Source organism: Pseudomyrmex gracilis, unplaced genomic scaffold (genome assembly GCF_002006095.1).
Source record: "Pseudomyrmex gracilis isolate BER0280 unplaced genomic scaffold, ASM200609v1 scaffold_9, whole genome shotgun sequence".
Lineage (NCBI taxonomy): Eukaryota > Metazoa > Arthropoda > Insecta > Hymenoptera > Formicidae > Pseudomyrmex > Pseudomyrmex gracilis.
This window is the reverse complement of record NW_018020593.1, coordinates 1,280,925-1,295,984: the sequence shown is the minus strand read 5'-3', so window position 1 is coordinate 1,295,984 and position 15,060 is coordinate 1,280,925. Positions and strand designations below refer to the sequence as shown.

Here is a 15,060-nt window from a genome sequence, read left to right as displayed (position 1 = left end):
ATATATATATATGTATATATATACATATATATATGTACTTCCTCGCCGAGGTTAAGTGACGTGGCACTGGCTTTATGGAAATGAACGGGGAAGTTCTGCATTTACGACGACGTCGACGCAAAGTTTTCCCTGGAATTCGGTCCTACCGCGACGTCGAGAGGGTAGGACATTCAAGTTTTAGCGGGAATGGAAAGGCGAGTTTCGCGCAATATTTCGAAAAGCAAAATGTCATTCGCTATGATTAAAAGTTTATAGCAGTTTCGAATTTAACGCGAGTTAACGCGCAATTGCTTATTTACGCTCTTCGCGCACATCTCTGCACCATAGATCTCTCTTTTCAATTAAAACATCTTTCTCTCTTTTTCTCTTTCTCTTTCTTTTTCTTTTTTTTCTGTTACTCTTGCAACATGATGTTGATTACAAATACAGTAATCACGCACGACTATCAGACTAGCTATGAAATCTCAACCGCTTCTGCGTCATGTGTCGTAAAGTACGACGGATATAAATGTCAAATCCACACGACGCGAAATCCCTCGTTCCGGAGAAACAAGCGACGAAGTTTCGCATTTATCGCGACAACGACGAAAAGTATTCACTAGGAATGCAGTCTTGTCGAAACGAAGGACACACACAGAATGTCCAAGTTTCGGGTGAGAAAGGTCGAAGCGGGCTGTCGGCTCGACCGGAAATGCGTTTCCAAGATGAACCTGCCTTTTCCCTCCTCACCTTTCATGCAATAAACTTGGATGTCAAAAAAGCGCTGGCTGAAGCGTGTCCGGAATTTTTCGCTTCTTTGCCGGATAAGAAGTATTGAAATGCGACGTACAAACTTTGACGCGACTTTTCTAGATCTTTTGAAGTTAGATGTACCTTTATCTTACGCGATCGATCGCGTCCGCCTCTTTCTTTTCCGTTCGACGCATCCGGCCGCTTGTATATATATATATATCCGTGTGCATTACTTCAAATCTTTTGGATTTTCGTTTAATATTCTTTTGTACTCGTACATAACTTTTGTTTGCTGAAAGACACAAAATATAGAATGAAATTTTATACACAATAATTCTGACGAGGAATATTCCTTTTTACGAAGGAGATAATGTAGGACAATATAAAAAGGAAAACTTTGTTTTTTCTTGCGGGTTACTTTATGCCGAAAGTTGAGTAAACTTCACATATACCCTCGAGACTCTCGCGGAATGGTTTTATTGCGTCCGTAAATGTAACGCTATCTGCACTTTTGCGTAAAAATATTCCGAAGTGTACGTAATATGTACGCTCGTGATGTTTGATGCGAATTTTCTGAAACTTTCTTGAACATGTTGCACGTGACTTCCTATATATGTGTATATATATATGTGTATATATATGTGTGTATATATATGTGTGTATATATATGTGTATATATATATATATATATATATATATATATATATATATTATACATGTATCAGTAATTTCATATATTTATGTTACATCTCAATAAACTCCTTACGTAAAGCTTTCGCATGTATAGTAAGGCTAAGTGCTGAAACGGACATGTTGTCGATAACGATTTTCTCTCCTTTATGTACAAGGATTAAATTCCCTCTATTAATTAAAGACTACAGGCTGCTTACGTTTCGAGTGAATTGATTTACGTAGACGTTTAAATCAAAACGGCAGCGCGGAGCGGCAATATGCGCGCTTCCGTGATTCTATTACGCGACTTAAAATGTATTACGTGTGTACCTCTTGGAGTCGTTTGTTTTCACCTACCTTACGCGCGCGCGAGTTATAATCTTCTTACACTTGGCGAACGTGCGCGCGCGCGCGCGCATGTACGTATATCATCATGCATGCGGTGACTACGTACATTCCGAACGTTGGATTATCGCTTCGGTACAATTTCCACGCTATTCGCGTTCTTCCCGCGACGTCTCGTAATTCACAAACCGTCTACAATCATCCGAAACCTCCCTTTCTTTCTCTCTCTCTCTCTCCCTTTCTCTCCCGGAATATCTGGAGCAGAAAGTACTTTTCGAAAAGACGAAGGAGATGCAAGGGGATACGAGAGAAAGAAAGGTGGTGGAGACAAAAAGAAATAGCAACGAAGACAGAATCGAGAAAGAGTGAAGCCATTGAAAGAGAAGAAAAAAAGGAAACGTAAGAGGTGGCTTTAAGGCAGGGAAGAACGAAAGGAGAGTTTTTCCCATAAAATATCGTGACACTTTTTCCTCACCTTCGCCCTTAGAGAACCTTCATGCCAATACGACTTCTTTTCTTCGACACCTCGGCTCAGAAATGCGCAAAATTAAAATCGGCATTGCCAGCGCGAATGTTACGAGACTCAATCGATACGTATTACCGAATAACGACATTGTTTTATGCGCCAATTCTTGTTTCTCATTGCTTATTTCACAGAAGCGAGAAAAGATGTTTGCGTTAAACAATAACACAGTCATTCTTATATATGGTTTGAAAGAGAGAGAGAGAGAGAGAGAGAGAGAGAGAGAGAGAGAGAAATTCAATTTAATATTATTGTTTTCGTTATTCGATGGTTTTGTGATTTTTTATGTTTAATATCGAGGAATAGAATTCTGCAATAAAAGAAGAATTCAATCTTAGTAGTAATTTTCTACTTCAAATTTTGTTTCGAATTTTGTGAAACTGTACGAATCAAAAAGCGGTAAATATAATCCCTTGTTATGTCTGTGTCATCAAGACGGATTACAAAGATATTGCGTCACAACAATTGATATCGAATTAAATTACGATAGCATTAGTTCAGCTGATATACCCGTATCGTGGGACTCTTGTCATCGTAAACATAATGCGATATGATCGATCAGCCGAAATCCAGAATATTCCTCGATAATAATAATCCCCACATTTAATAGAACAAATCCTGCTGGGAAAATTTACGGCTGGCTCATATTCGCCTCGCTTTGGTTATTCTTAATCGTTTTTCGATATACGATCTCTATAGGTTCTCTCTAAAACTTCCTCTCGACCCCTACTTACGTCGTATATTTCTCGTTCGCGCCAACTATGTCAGACGATAATCTTGTATCTTCATGTTACAGATATGTGTAATACGAACACGTATGTAATACGAACACGTATGAGAATACATGAAATATGCATAGATATAAATATTATATGTCAGACAGCATTGCAAATATATAATATACTGTAATCTATTTTTCGAATTTGATTTTCATGCGTTATTTCTAACACCTCTCATATGTGTATTATATGGTTTGTAAGACGGTCATGTTTTGTTCCGTTTCTCTGTGTGTTGACGAGTACTGTCACATTTCAATCCGGTTTTTAAAGACACGTGACGTGAAAATAAAGTCACGTGAGTTTAGTCACGTGTTGTTTTTCCACTCCTCCTTCTCTCTATTTTTCGAGTTTGGTTTTTATTATAATATACTGTAAAAATAAATAGTGATATTACACATGTGTGTAGGTTTTGTTATGTTTGTAAAGAAAAATTTTATAAATAATTGCACATAAGTTTTTATTATTCAGAAATTATTAAACGTCTTACATTGAACGAAACTATATGCAAATATTGGATCGCATTTTTAAATAATTGTTTATCAATGTCCAAAATTCTAGCCAATGAGACAGGACAGAGCTACTGATCAGATAGCAATATATATACACATATAAAGAGAAAAAGAGAGAAATAGAGAGAGATAGTGTGTGTGTGTGTGTGTGTTGCATAGCTATAATATGAATAGAGGAAGAACGGGGCCGAGAAGGGAGAAGAACACGAAGAGTGTGAGAGCGATCCTTCTAATAGGATTAACCCTCGTTCCGTTAATCCTTTTATTGGGGCAGCAAATCCTGCGACAGGTCACGAAGGAAGGTGTATGGTAGACCTGGGATTCGCGAGCGGATATCCTGGCGATGAGGACCGGGACACGATCCCAAGTATATCGAAATCGCTATTAGAGTCGACGGTTTAACGACGGCGATAACGGTCTTATAAGGGTCCCTACGTATGTCCTGCCGATATCGAGAGAATTTCGGCCATTGGATTTCAAACTCACCGACTCCGTACCAGCTGATAATTTTCAAAAGCCCGAATTGCGCTAAATTTTCCTTCGAATTTTCGCGCGCGATATCGCTCGGTGCGCGAATCCGGGATTTTGAACCGTACGATCGATATTTTACTATCATGTTATTCCGTGTGTGTGCAATCACATATTTTACAGTAAACATAATACTTGTTACTCCGCGCTCCGTGATATAGTAAAGAATAGAATAAAAGAACCGTTTCTCATGTTAAAAAGAATCAGCTGTCAATTGTGTGGAAAAAAATATGTGGAGAGACTATTCAACGCGCGCGCGCGCGCTAAAGGAACAGATGAAGGAGAGCATTAGCTCCTTTCAGAAATGGAAACGGAAAGGCGATGAGATCCAAGCGTGATAAATGGGAATATGTTCGACGCGCATAGACAGATCTATTCGCGCACGGCTCTGTAGAGCATGTATTGCAATACGTATATGCAGATAAATACGAAAAATGGAGATCTCGCGCGAGACGAGGAGAGTATGGAGAAAAATCAGTATCAAAAGAAGAGTATGGAATTGCATTTACATGATGATTTTCCTCGTTTCTCCTTTGCGGCCGAGATGATGCGCGTTGTATCAAATGACGTAACGTGTTCCGCGTCCCGCTTTAATGTCCATCGGTATGTCTGGGATATTAGAGTCGTACACGTTTTTCCCGCGTTACAAAGCAAATATGCAAAACCGAACGCGCGCTAAATGGAATATTAGTTTTTCCGTTTGTGAAAAACAAAAAACTGACAATGTGTGGAAAAATGATATTGTATACATCACGAGGCACACAAAAAAGTCAAATAAAGCTAAAAAGTTGGAACTATTTCTGAATTAAATCTCATATAAAAATAAGGGAATGCGGCCAACATTTTTAGGTTACATTTTCCACCGATGTTCGTTTTATTAACTCGCTGGTGAATGAATTTCACCATATCACTAAGTGATTGCGCCGCTTTGGCAAAATGGTATTGATCATGTACGTATGTATATACGTATGTTTGTGTGTGTATGTATATATATATATATATATGTATACACACACGTCAATGTTACTGGATGAAATATACTATTGACTTTATTTCAAACGTGTTGTACGCGAATAAATAGCACCTTTGTGGAGATAGGGTAATATCTGGGCTATCTATTTACGTTCAAACCACGCTACCTAAGTCGGGCTTCTGCTCTTCACAGTTAAACGGCTCACTGGATTTGCCTGCGTTTGATGTTCAGTTATGTACCAGGACCGTACATATATTCCCTCCATTCGAAGTTTGCAAATTCAATCTTGTTTATGTCGTCACGAACAGTTCCCTCGTATACGTACGATCGGAAACAATGCAAGGGTGAAAATTATTCCGCGAGATGGGGAAGAAATATATAAATTAGATTTATTCGATTACTGTCATTTTCGGTTAATTTATCTCGGGATAAACTAATTAAACTTTCATCAAAGAGTCTGCGGCACTAAGAGAGTACAGAGTATGGTTTGCATTCGCGGTCATGACTCAAGTAAGATTGATTTCCGGTTGCGCTCACAATCAAACTAGTCACCCAGCTTGATGCCCCCTCGATGTATATACACACAGATGAGGATAGATATAGCTACATAGCACTCTCGACTAATTAAATCTTCTTCGGACTGATGTATTATAACAGAGGCGTTTAGAGGCGGAATAAAAACATTATATCGATGATATAAGAATGTAGCGCACAGAGTAAAACCGAAGAATATAAGCCATTTTTAAGTTTGTGATAAAACTATAGAATATTCAAATTCAACATATCGCAACAAAGAATACTGTAAGATCTTGAAAAGAAATATTAGCTGTGAACATTTCTTTGGAAGAAAGTCATTGTTAACATTTCTTTAGAACGAAGAAGTTTCATTAAGATAAATTTGACTAACATCGCGTCTATATGTATAAATCGCCAATCTGCATTCATGTCCACGTTCGATCCTGGTGAGGATACAACTGCGCTTCGCAGTCAAACATCGCGTTGAAAACGTCTTTGTGTTCGCCCGTCTGTTTACTGTCATCGTGACGAGAGCTCTCGCTATTCAAGATTTGCAAATCCAATCTGGGCTTATGGATCCGCGGATGTCTCCCGTAAGCGGAATAACGTAAGATCGCGCGTGCTTCGGTGGAGAGGACAAAGTGGATGGACGGTGCGACGAACTAAATTGACGCGGTTTTGTTTCGGAATTTTGCGAAGGAATTGTTCGCGTTCTCATCGATTGTGGAGAGAGAACGTTTACATGAAAGCCACGTGCGACGCGCGAGTGATCACTTTTCGCCACGACGACGGACGTGCGTTACGGTCAAACGACTCGCTCGGTTTTCTCACCGCCGATATATCTACACGTGCATACGCGCTACTAGACGCGGTTCTTTTTCGCACGAACGAGCTTACAAATTCAATTGCATCTTCTAGCCGCCGTGGCGAGCCGGCTACTGCTCTTTCCGAAGTGTAAAACGAAAGATAGGAGAGAAAAAAGAAGCCGAGAATCGAAAGGTGGAATGAGAGGAAACATTATGAGGCAAGAGAAAAGAGAAAAGATCAGTCCGACTGGACAGAGAAGATTCGAGAAAAGGGGTGAAAGCGAGGGGTGCGCCCTTACAAATAGAATGGCGAAGGAGACTCGACGGTTTTATCACCGGAACGATAGAATCTACGAATACGGCCAGCAGTCGTTTGTCTCGAGAAAACGCGACACGCACGAGCTTCGACTAGCGTCACAGTGTGATTAATCTTCGACGAGAGAATCGCGCGGCTGAGGAATCACGTTTCTTTCATTCGGCCGAGCCAAAACGCAGGTACAATAAAACTTTTCTCGCATGAACTTAAAAACTTATCTATCCGCACGTGACATCGAGATATAATATTAACAAGTCTCATTGACGTGAGCTTTTTAATCGAAACGAATTTTTCTCAAAACTTTTTCGAACGGAAAAGAGAGAAAAAACGAAATAAATGAAAATATATATAAATATTATATATGAGTAACACGATAATTAATATTATTTAGTTTTCCTAGATAAGATATAGAAATGTATACATATATATAATAGAAATATAATTAAAACACATTTAACAACAAATTTCAGTTCATATAGTAATTATTGTTAGAAATACAATTGTTTATTTCTCTTTTGAAATTTATGTAACGGTATTACGTATTGAATCCGAGTGTTACGCTCAGTTCCCACATTTTAATGACAACTTTATGCACAGACCCATCACGGCAAAAATCCTATTAAGTGCGGCTTTATGTGCGGCTACATGTGACAGTAAACGTGACAATGTATTCTCCGTTGGACGGCAATGTTCTAATAAAGTATACTTTAAGCTGTGTCCGTGTATAAGTGACGTTTATAGGTCGCCGCATAATTACGGCTTAACAATGATTTGTTGAGACACTTGAGAACAAGCAGCATTAATTTTATGCAAAATTATCTTTGCTCTTTGGAAAACCCGTTCCTTTCTTTTCTTCATGAATCGTAAGTTCCCCGCGCGCTTTATACACGGCGCGTATTACACAAGAGGATGTGAATGGTCCGTGAATACATTAATTAAGAGGTCATACCGACGATGTGAAAAGTAATAGAAAATTTGAGCCGGAGAATGGATGTTTTCGATTCCGGTTCGTTTAATAACGCATAAAGGTTCACGATGCTTGAAGGAATTACATTTTCTGCAACCGAGCGGGGAATTCGCGTAATGAGGCCAATGACGTTTTAAATACGCGATGAGAAAATTGCGATCGCTGCTTATCGATATACGGCGCGATGTCTGACAATCATTAATTTTTTTTTTATTACGACGATCGGTGTAATAGTTTTCTATTTAAAAATTAGGGTAACTTGTCTATAAACACTCTTCCATGACCGAGTTGTATTCTATATCCTTCTTTTGCCATTGAAACCCTGTCAGATACAGGATACTTCTTACCACGTTCGATCTGCCGTAAAACGAGACAGAAGGGTGAACGAGCTAGTCTCGATTACCGAGTCGAGTACTTCCTTCGAAATCGATTATTTTTTTAGAAATTAAGCTCACAGAGAAGAGCTCTTGAACCTCTTCAAACTCGAGTATTTCACCAATAATCTCAATAAATTAACTCACTCGTTAGATATTTATTATTTTTTCACGTATCAATAATAAAGAGAGTTAAAACAAAAAACAAAAACAAAAACATATCTTACAGAATAATAATAATGAATCTTCAAACTGTTTTTGTAAACATATATAATATTATAAAAGAAAATTAATTAGTTTCTAATTTGAATTTCCAGAAGAGATATAACTTTTATTTTCTGTTCAGGAAATTATATTCTCTGGCAGTATAGATAATTGGCGCAATTATTTTTAGTATAATACAATGCACGTGCAAGAATGCTTACAATCTTTTTATTTCAGTTTATTAATACAAATGTCATTTTCACGTCACTGCAGTCTGTCAGACGCTCGTGGAAGTTGCCCGCGAGGTGTTTCGCGCTTGTAAGCAAGGCCAGACCTGTTCAGAATTTTGCCGCGTCTCGCGTTGAATTCTCTTAAATCCCACTACAATAAGATTCTTTCCAGACTTCTCGTCGACTTCGTGCCCCGTCTGCTTTCACGCACAGGTGAATCTCTACGCCGGCGGTTGTACGTGTTTGAAGACGAAAGAAGGGAAGAGAAAGTTTCCCGCTCGCGTACGGGAAAACGAAGCAAGGGAAAAAACAAGCCACACAGTGTGGACCACACGGGAGGAAAGACCGGAGACCGCAGGGTATGGCGCGGGAAAACCGGACGGTCCTCGGAAAATTCCTCGACGTTATTGCGCGTCTCTCGCTCCTACATATCGCCCGGGAAGAATAATGGCTACTTCCTGCCGCGACTTTTAGCTTCCGTCCGAAATGAAAACTCCGCGCGCCGCACGGTAGATTCCGTAAAACGAAAACGCAGCCATTTCTGATTCGTTCCTCGCGGATAATGCTCGGCGCGATTAATAATTGCGGTTAAATTAAAGCGTTCGTGGATGATTGCGCGAACGGTAATGAAGATGATATTGGAAGCGCGCGTATCGGCGGAGAAAAAGAAACATTCAAAGAGATTCGGAGACGTGAAAAAATGTGACACACACGTTGAGAACGCAAGATATAAATATACGCGCAAACTTCATACGATCTCGACGAATTTATAGTGGTCTGACCTAATTTTCTATCCGAACTCTACGCAAGTCTGCATTTCCTCGTTAGCGTGTATTTTCAAGTTTTAATTGGAAACATCATTATACCACTGACGCTCTTCCATTGCCGTTATCTTTAATATCTGGCGCGATTTATGCGAGTATTAGATTTATGAGCATTTACGTAAAGTTGCTCATTGCAGAAATCGAAAAATTTGCTCATTTTATCCGAATTCTCGGTTCGCTCCTTTTAGTGAGAAATTTTTATTCGACGCGTGACAATCTCGGCGCGACTGCTTGTTGTTGTTAGATGCAACATGCGTACAGTATCTTCCGCGGAGTTAAGACCGCGATTAAGAGTGTATGTGTGTATGTCGCTCTTAACAATTTCTGCGGAATTCGTATGCGCCGCCAAGCGCGTTGGCTCAAATCGAGATAATCGTTGGGTCGCGGAAACTTTGTCTATTGTGCGCCGCGAACTTCATACGGATGCGAGAGAGGGCCAGGAAACAGTGCTCTGATAATTCTGATAAGGTCGCTGCGCGCCCGCGTATTTGCGTCGCGCCTCCTCCTACGTGTGCACCGATACATCTACCGCGACTGCTAAAGGACAAATAGAAACATGCGTGATAGGACAAGTTACCAAGTTAAATGGTCCGTGAATGCTAGTTGGAATTAGTTGTTCTCCAGTTGCTACATATAATCGCGTAGATATAATCTGTCTATAGCGCATTCGCTAGATTTGAGATATTTGAATATGTTTTTGCGACACTTTGAGGCAAACGTTGTAAAGTTATTTGTGCGCACACGGGTGATCTCGACAAAACAAGCACGATGACGTAACCGATCTCGCTAAGTTTATTTCCGCGAAAGAAGTCTCACAGTATACCTAACCGTGTCGAGCGTATGTGAGAGAGATTTGTCTAGTTGTCCGCTTGGCCTGACACACCATCATCGCGACCCAGTTGAAGAGCACAGTCCGGTTATATTACGACGGGCGCTTGAAACTTTGCGAGTAAAAAATAATTTTGCTCCGCGCGAATATTCGAGTCTGCCTCTCTCTCTCTCTCTCTCTCTCTCTCTCTCTCTCTCTCTCTCTCTCTTCCTCTCGGAGCATTCTCCGGCTAGCAAGTGTTCCCGTTGATAGCTTCTAAGTTACGAAATGGTCTTCTGAACTTTTTGACTGAAACGAAAAAACTGAAAAAAGGAGAGGCGGCGTAGAGAATAAAGTAAGAGCAAAGAGAGAACAGAATTTTTTTTTAGTCGAGATTAGGTTCTTGTGAGTAAATTGTCTTGCTTCACTCGGCGCGTACTTTCACATCGTGTCTTCGTTTACTAAATTATTATTTTTACAAAAATTGCGTGTATAAGTATATTCTGTTTGTGGGCGCTTTATTATCGCTTATTTATTATTCGGTGGTCAGTGGATAACGTACGTCTTGCTGTTGTACATATGCACAACAAAGTTAGATAGTGGAAGTATCATCTGCATGAACGTAGCACCTGTCCTAGCAGTATACAAACTTTGCCAGCATCATTAGCGTGACTCAGGCTGCACGCGAGCAGTGACTAGATATATTTAGTATAATAATAGACGCTAAACTATCCTCTCTCTCTATCTATCTCCTTTTCTCTCTTGTTTAGTCGCGAGCCAATGTATAGAGTCGATAATACTGCGACCATCTGCCGCCTACTTGATCGAACATCCCGTTCGCATACTTGACGCAACTTTGGTACGCTCATTGTGCGCTGTGCATCGAGAATCGATTCGAAACTTTCACAATATTGTACAAATATACCTCTTGAGTGGTTAATTGTAAAAATTTTCGCAAGCTTGAGGTGAAAAAGCAACAAATTGTTGATATTGACTTTACGGATATTTTATTCTACACGTAAAAACGCGACATTATTTGCAGTTTTATGTAAGCACATTTAAAATAATTGAACAAATTGTATATTGTAGCAACGCATGCATAACTGCGATACTTTAGGTCAGGATTAGGTATATAATCGGTGTTGAAACGTAAGAAGTATATACATATGTTTGAAAATACCAAATGCAGAGATGCTCGATCCTTGAAGGAAAATTCTGTTCGTGATGTTTCCTCGTAACAACTGTCGGTTACAACTTACGATTAGAAGCGTAGTTTGCGGCACTCAGAGAAGGGGGAAGTTAGAGAGTCGGAAAAGGGAAAAGATGTGTATACGTGCATATTTTTACGGCTGCGACAAATGTTGGCAAGTGTTGGCACGGCCGCGAAAGCACGTAGAATTAATAATGACGAAAGAGCGAAGGGACATTCTTGACCAAGGCGCGGGTGCACATATATATATCACGATGCCCCATTATGCTTATGAATATAAATGCACCCTCGGGGTGACCACAATAAATGCCGCCGCACCACCGGATCTCTGAATTCTGCTCTACTGCACGTACACGTGGTAGCCGCGGGACAACGAAAATAAAAAACGGCGCTAGAGAGTCTCTACTTCTTTTTTCTTTCGTCTGTTTTTTTTTTTTTTTTTTTTACTCCGGATATGCGAGGACGAGCATAAAAGAATAATTAAAATAAAGTAGGCTGCGCGTCAAAAGTGTACACCGGTACTGAAACGATAACAACGAAATAGTTGATAAGCCGTTGCTGGAGGGCATCAATTACTATATGCGCAATTTCCCTTTGTAGATTTAAACCCAGACGGCTTCAGAAGCCATTTTTTTGAATCAATGGAAAAGTTCTGCCTCAGGGTGATGTGCTGTATATATATAATACTCGGCTGTGTGCAGTCTTTTTAAATACGCGATTTTTTCAAGCGTCGATTTTACTGTCGAGAAATCTTCACCATTTTCATTCTTGCTGCCAAAGAATAAAATACTGTATTGTAAGAATCAATGTTAAATATTAAAATAATTGATTCAGTTTTAGATACTGAATATAGTTACGATACTATTAAACTGATAGAAAAATAGTAATATTATGGTTTGAGAAAAACAACCAAATTACACGACAAATAAGACAACTACATTTATCGAGTTACACGAGTTTTTTTATTTAGAGAGAAAGGAGCTTAATGTTATTTTCATTAAGTAAACATTGAAAACACCGTTGCTTCGTTAGTCATTTGGACGGTGCAAAAATCTCCGGCCACGAGTCTTGTCAGTTTCTTCTTTAGCGATTAACTTGTAGTAGTTGCAACTCTCTCGCGGCTCCTCCCAGTTTCTTTACCTTCGCCAGCGCTCTTTTATCCGCTACCTTTTCTTTTGGATCGCTTCCAACCGTTTGAATCTTCTCTCACCTTTGCAATCGGTGCAACCGATATCTCATCTCCGTCACTCTTCTTTTTCACCCTTTCTCGATTTCATTCTTTTCTACATTTTATTGCGTTTGTTCATTATCACCATTTATCTTGGTTCATTGTATAATGTGATTTAATACCGCGATACCGAAGCTCGATATTGTCATACGTTGCGTCAAAACATTCAATAAATCTTGAAGCTACACTCACTTATCTTTACATAATTCAATAAAATGTTTCATAATAATGTCACAATAATTGAACTTTTATTTGTACATGTATATACATTATGTATATGATTAGTATGAGATTTTAGGTTTTCGTTTTCTCTATGTATAATATGTTTCAGCAACGATAATACTGTTATTTTATTTTATTTATAACTAGTTTTACTCAAATTTATATCCAATATTCTCAACGTTGAATAAATGGAAAAAAATTATTTGTTTGATATATTGTAATCATGGCATTGAAAGTATCAATGTTTACATAATGGAAAGAGAAAGTGTTCGTTTTTGATAAAAAATGTTTTTTATTGTTTTTAAATAATAACGGAGATACTTTGCGTGTAAAATGTGCATGGAATTAAAAAAATTAATACTTATATATATTCAGATTTTTCGCGCATTGGTTGACAAAGATATTTTATGTTTATTATTATAATAATTACATATACACACTTATAATATAAATCTTTTCAACTCAGTCGTTTATTTTGCGTTATTAAAAGCGACTTTGTTAACGTGGTAATTAAATTCAGATCTATACGGCTTGCCCTGCGCCACATACGCTGTTTTTATCGGTCATACTTTTTATTCCCCAATGTGTGCTAATAAAAACGAATCTACCCACCAGGCGTTCAGTGTGTACCGCAAGCTGACACTTTTGCGGTATTATTGTGCTTTGTGGAATACGACACATAATGGTCAGCGAGATTACCTATCGCATGACGGTTACTTGATCTTCACAAAGTGAATACTAGCTATTTGTTGATGCTAAATAATAACGGTTTACAAATAATACAAGCGTGTAAAATTATATGTCCACGTGCTATAACAAACCATTGTAAACTTTATTTTATCTGTCGCTAATTACGATTGTTTATTTTTCTGTGTTGCAGTTTGCAATCAATTTAGCAGAGGCGTTTTTTCGATGCTGGGCGCTGTAAGTCCGGATTCGTTCGATACGCTACATTCTTACAGCAACACCTTTCAGATGCCGTTTGTGACGCCGTGGTTTCCCGAAAAGGTAATTAATCGTTACCTTAACGGATACAATAAGGTAACTTCTTTTTCTCTCTGTGGTTTTATCTTCATTATCATAATTTTTCCGTTTTCTTATTAGTTTTTTCAAATGAGATCTCGGAATTGCGGTGATTAATCACACCAGATTAAATAACATATATGTTATAAAATTTTACGTCACTCCGGGAATTTTTTGAAGTTCCATGAAATCACGCAGTCATCGTTTCGAAGGATGATCCTACATGGTTCTTTTTGTCCGAAACGTGATTAGTCATAACCAATGTTTTTTCGCGCCAAGCATAGCAATGAATCGAAGTCTCATTTGAATTTTATTTATTCGCGGAACTTGTTCCGCATTGCAATCGTATGTGTTCTCATCGGTTTACTGAAGCAACAAGATGGAAATTTAAAAGACAGTAAACCGGTTTTCTGCTTCTAAATTATAAAATATATATATTTTATTTTATATTAATGAAGTTTCGGAGTGTTTCTCATTGCTTTTTAAACATATTATAAATTGTCTTCCTCAAGCTTCAAATACTACACGCGTTTAATTTTAATTCAAATAAATTCTGTTAAAAGTTACATCGCGAAGCATATGCGTAACAATCTAGCGATTTGCGGTTAGAAATTGTGTCTGCAACGAAACGTTCGCAATATGTAGTAGTGGTAAATTTTCCGTCTCATTTATCGATTCAACGTAGAGAAAAAAATAAAAATACTTGCTAGAATGTGTTTGCGCACGTGGCAATAATTGTCGTAAGAGCGAAATCAATAGTTTCGTTTCGCGCTGCAACTGATAATTAGCGACGCGCACACGACGATGGATGTGAACGGTACCGGTCATCCATACAAATATGTAAATATGTATGCGATATATACGGCATACATATTACAATTTGAATTTCGAAATGAATTGGTTCGGTCGAAAATTTATTCGCCGGCTCGAATGGTAGAGCTGCATTTATCGCGCCGGTTGCTGTGCCCGCTCGGCAAAACTGATATCGCACCCAGGCTCTATAGGATGAACGTCGGACTCGTGAGTATTTTGGCCGCGCGTTTTGTGTGTGTATTTTTCCCACAATATATTTCCGTGTGGTGTATGTATATGTATATATATGTATATATATATATATATATATATATGTATGTGTGTAACGAACGTCGATGTCGTTTAAATGGTAATCGCGCGGTAATGCTGATTCGACGCCTCGGATTTCTACTTCTTTTTTTGGGCCAATTACGGTTCGCCAGGAACGGCCATTTATACAGGGAAAATCCTTTTCAATT

At 38.7% G+C, this 15,060-nt stretch overlaps 1 protein-coding gene across 12 annotated transcripts in view; it reads left to right on the top strand.

Annotated features, from left to right (window-relative positions):
- LOC109861901 (glutamate receptor 1) overlaps positions 1-15,060 on the top strand; it is a 194,397-nt gene that overhangs the window by 129,862 nt on the left and 49,475 nt on the right. For 9 of the 12 annotated variants that reach the window (XR_002251061.1, XM_020441749.1, XM_020441782.1 and 6 more), the window contains exon 3: positions 13,647-13,807. Coding sequence is in view for 11 of the 12 variants with exons in the window: in XM_020441749.1 (XP_020297338.1) it covers positions 13,647-13,807 (161 nt within the window). In the remaining variant the exon portion in view is untranslated. The remainder of the gene's footprint in view (positions 1-13,646; positions 13,808-15,060) is intronic. The other 3 variants (XM_020441787.1, XM_020441768.1, XM_020441765.1) reach the window with 1 other exon arrangement.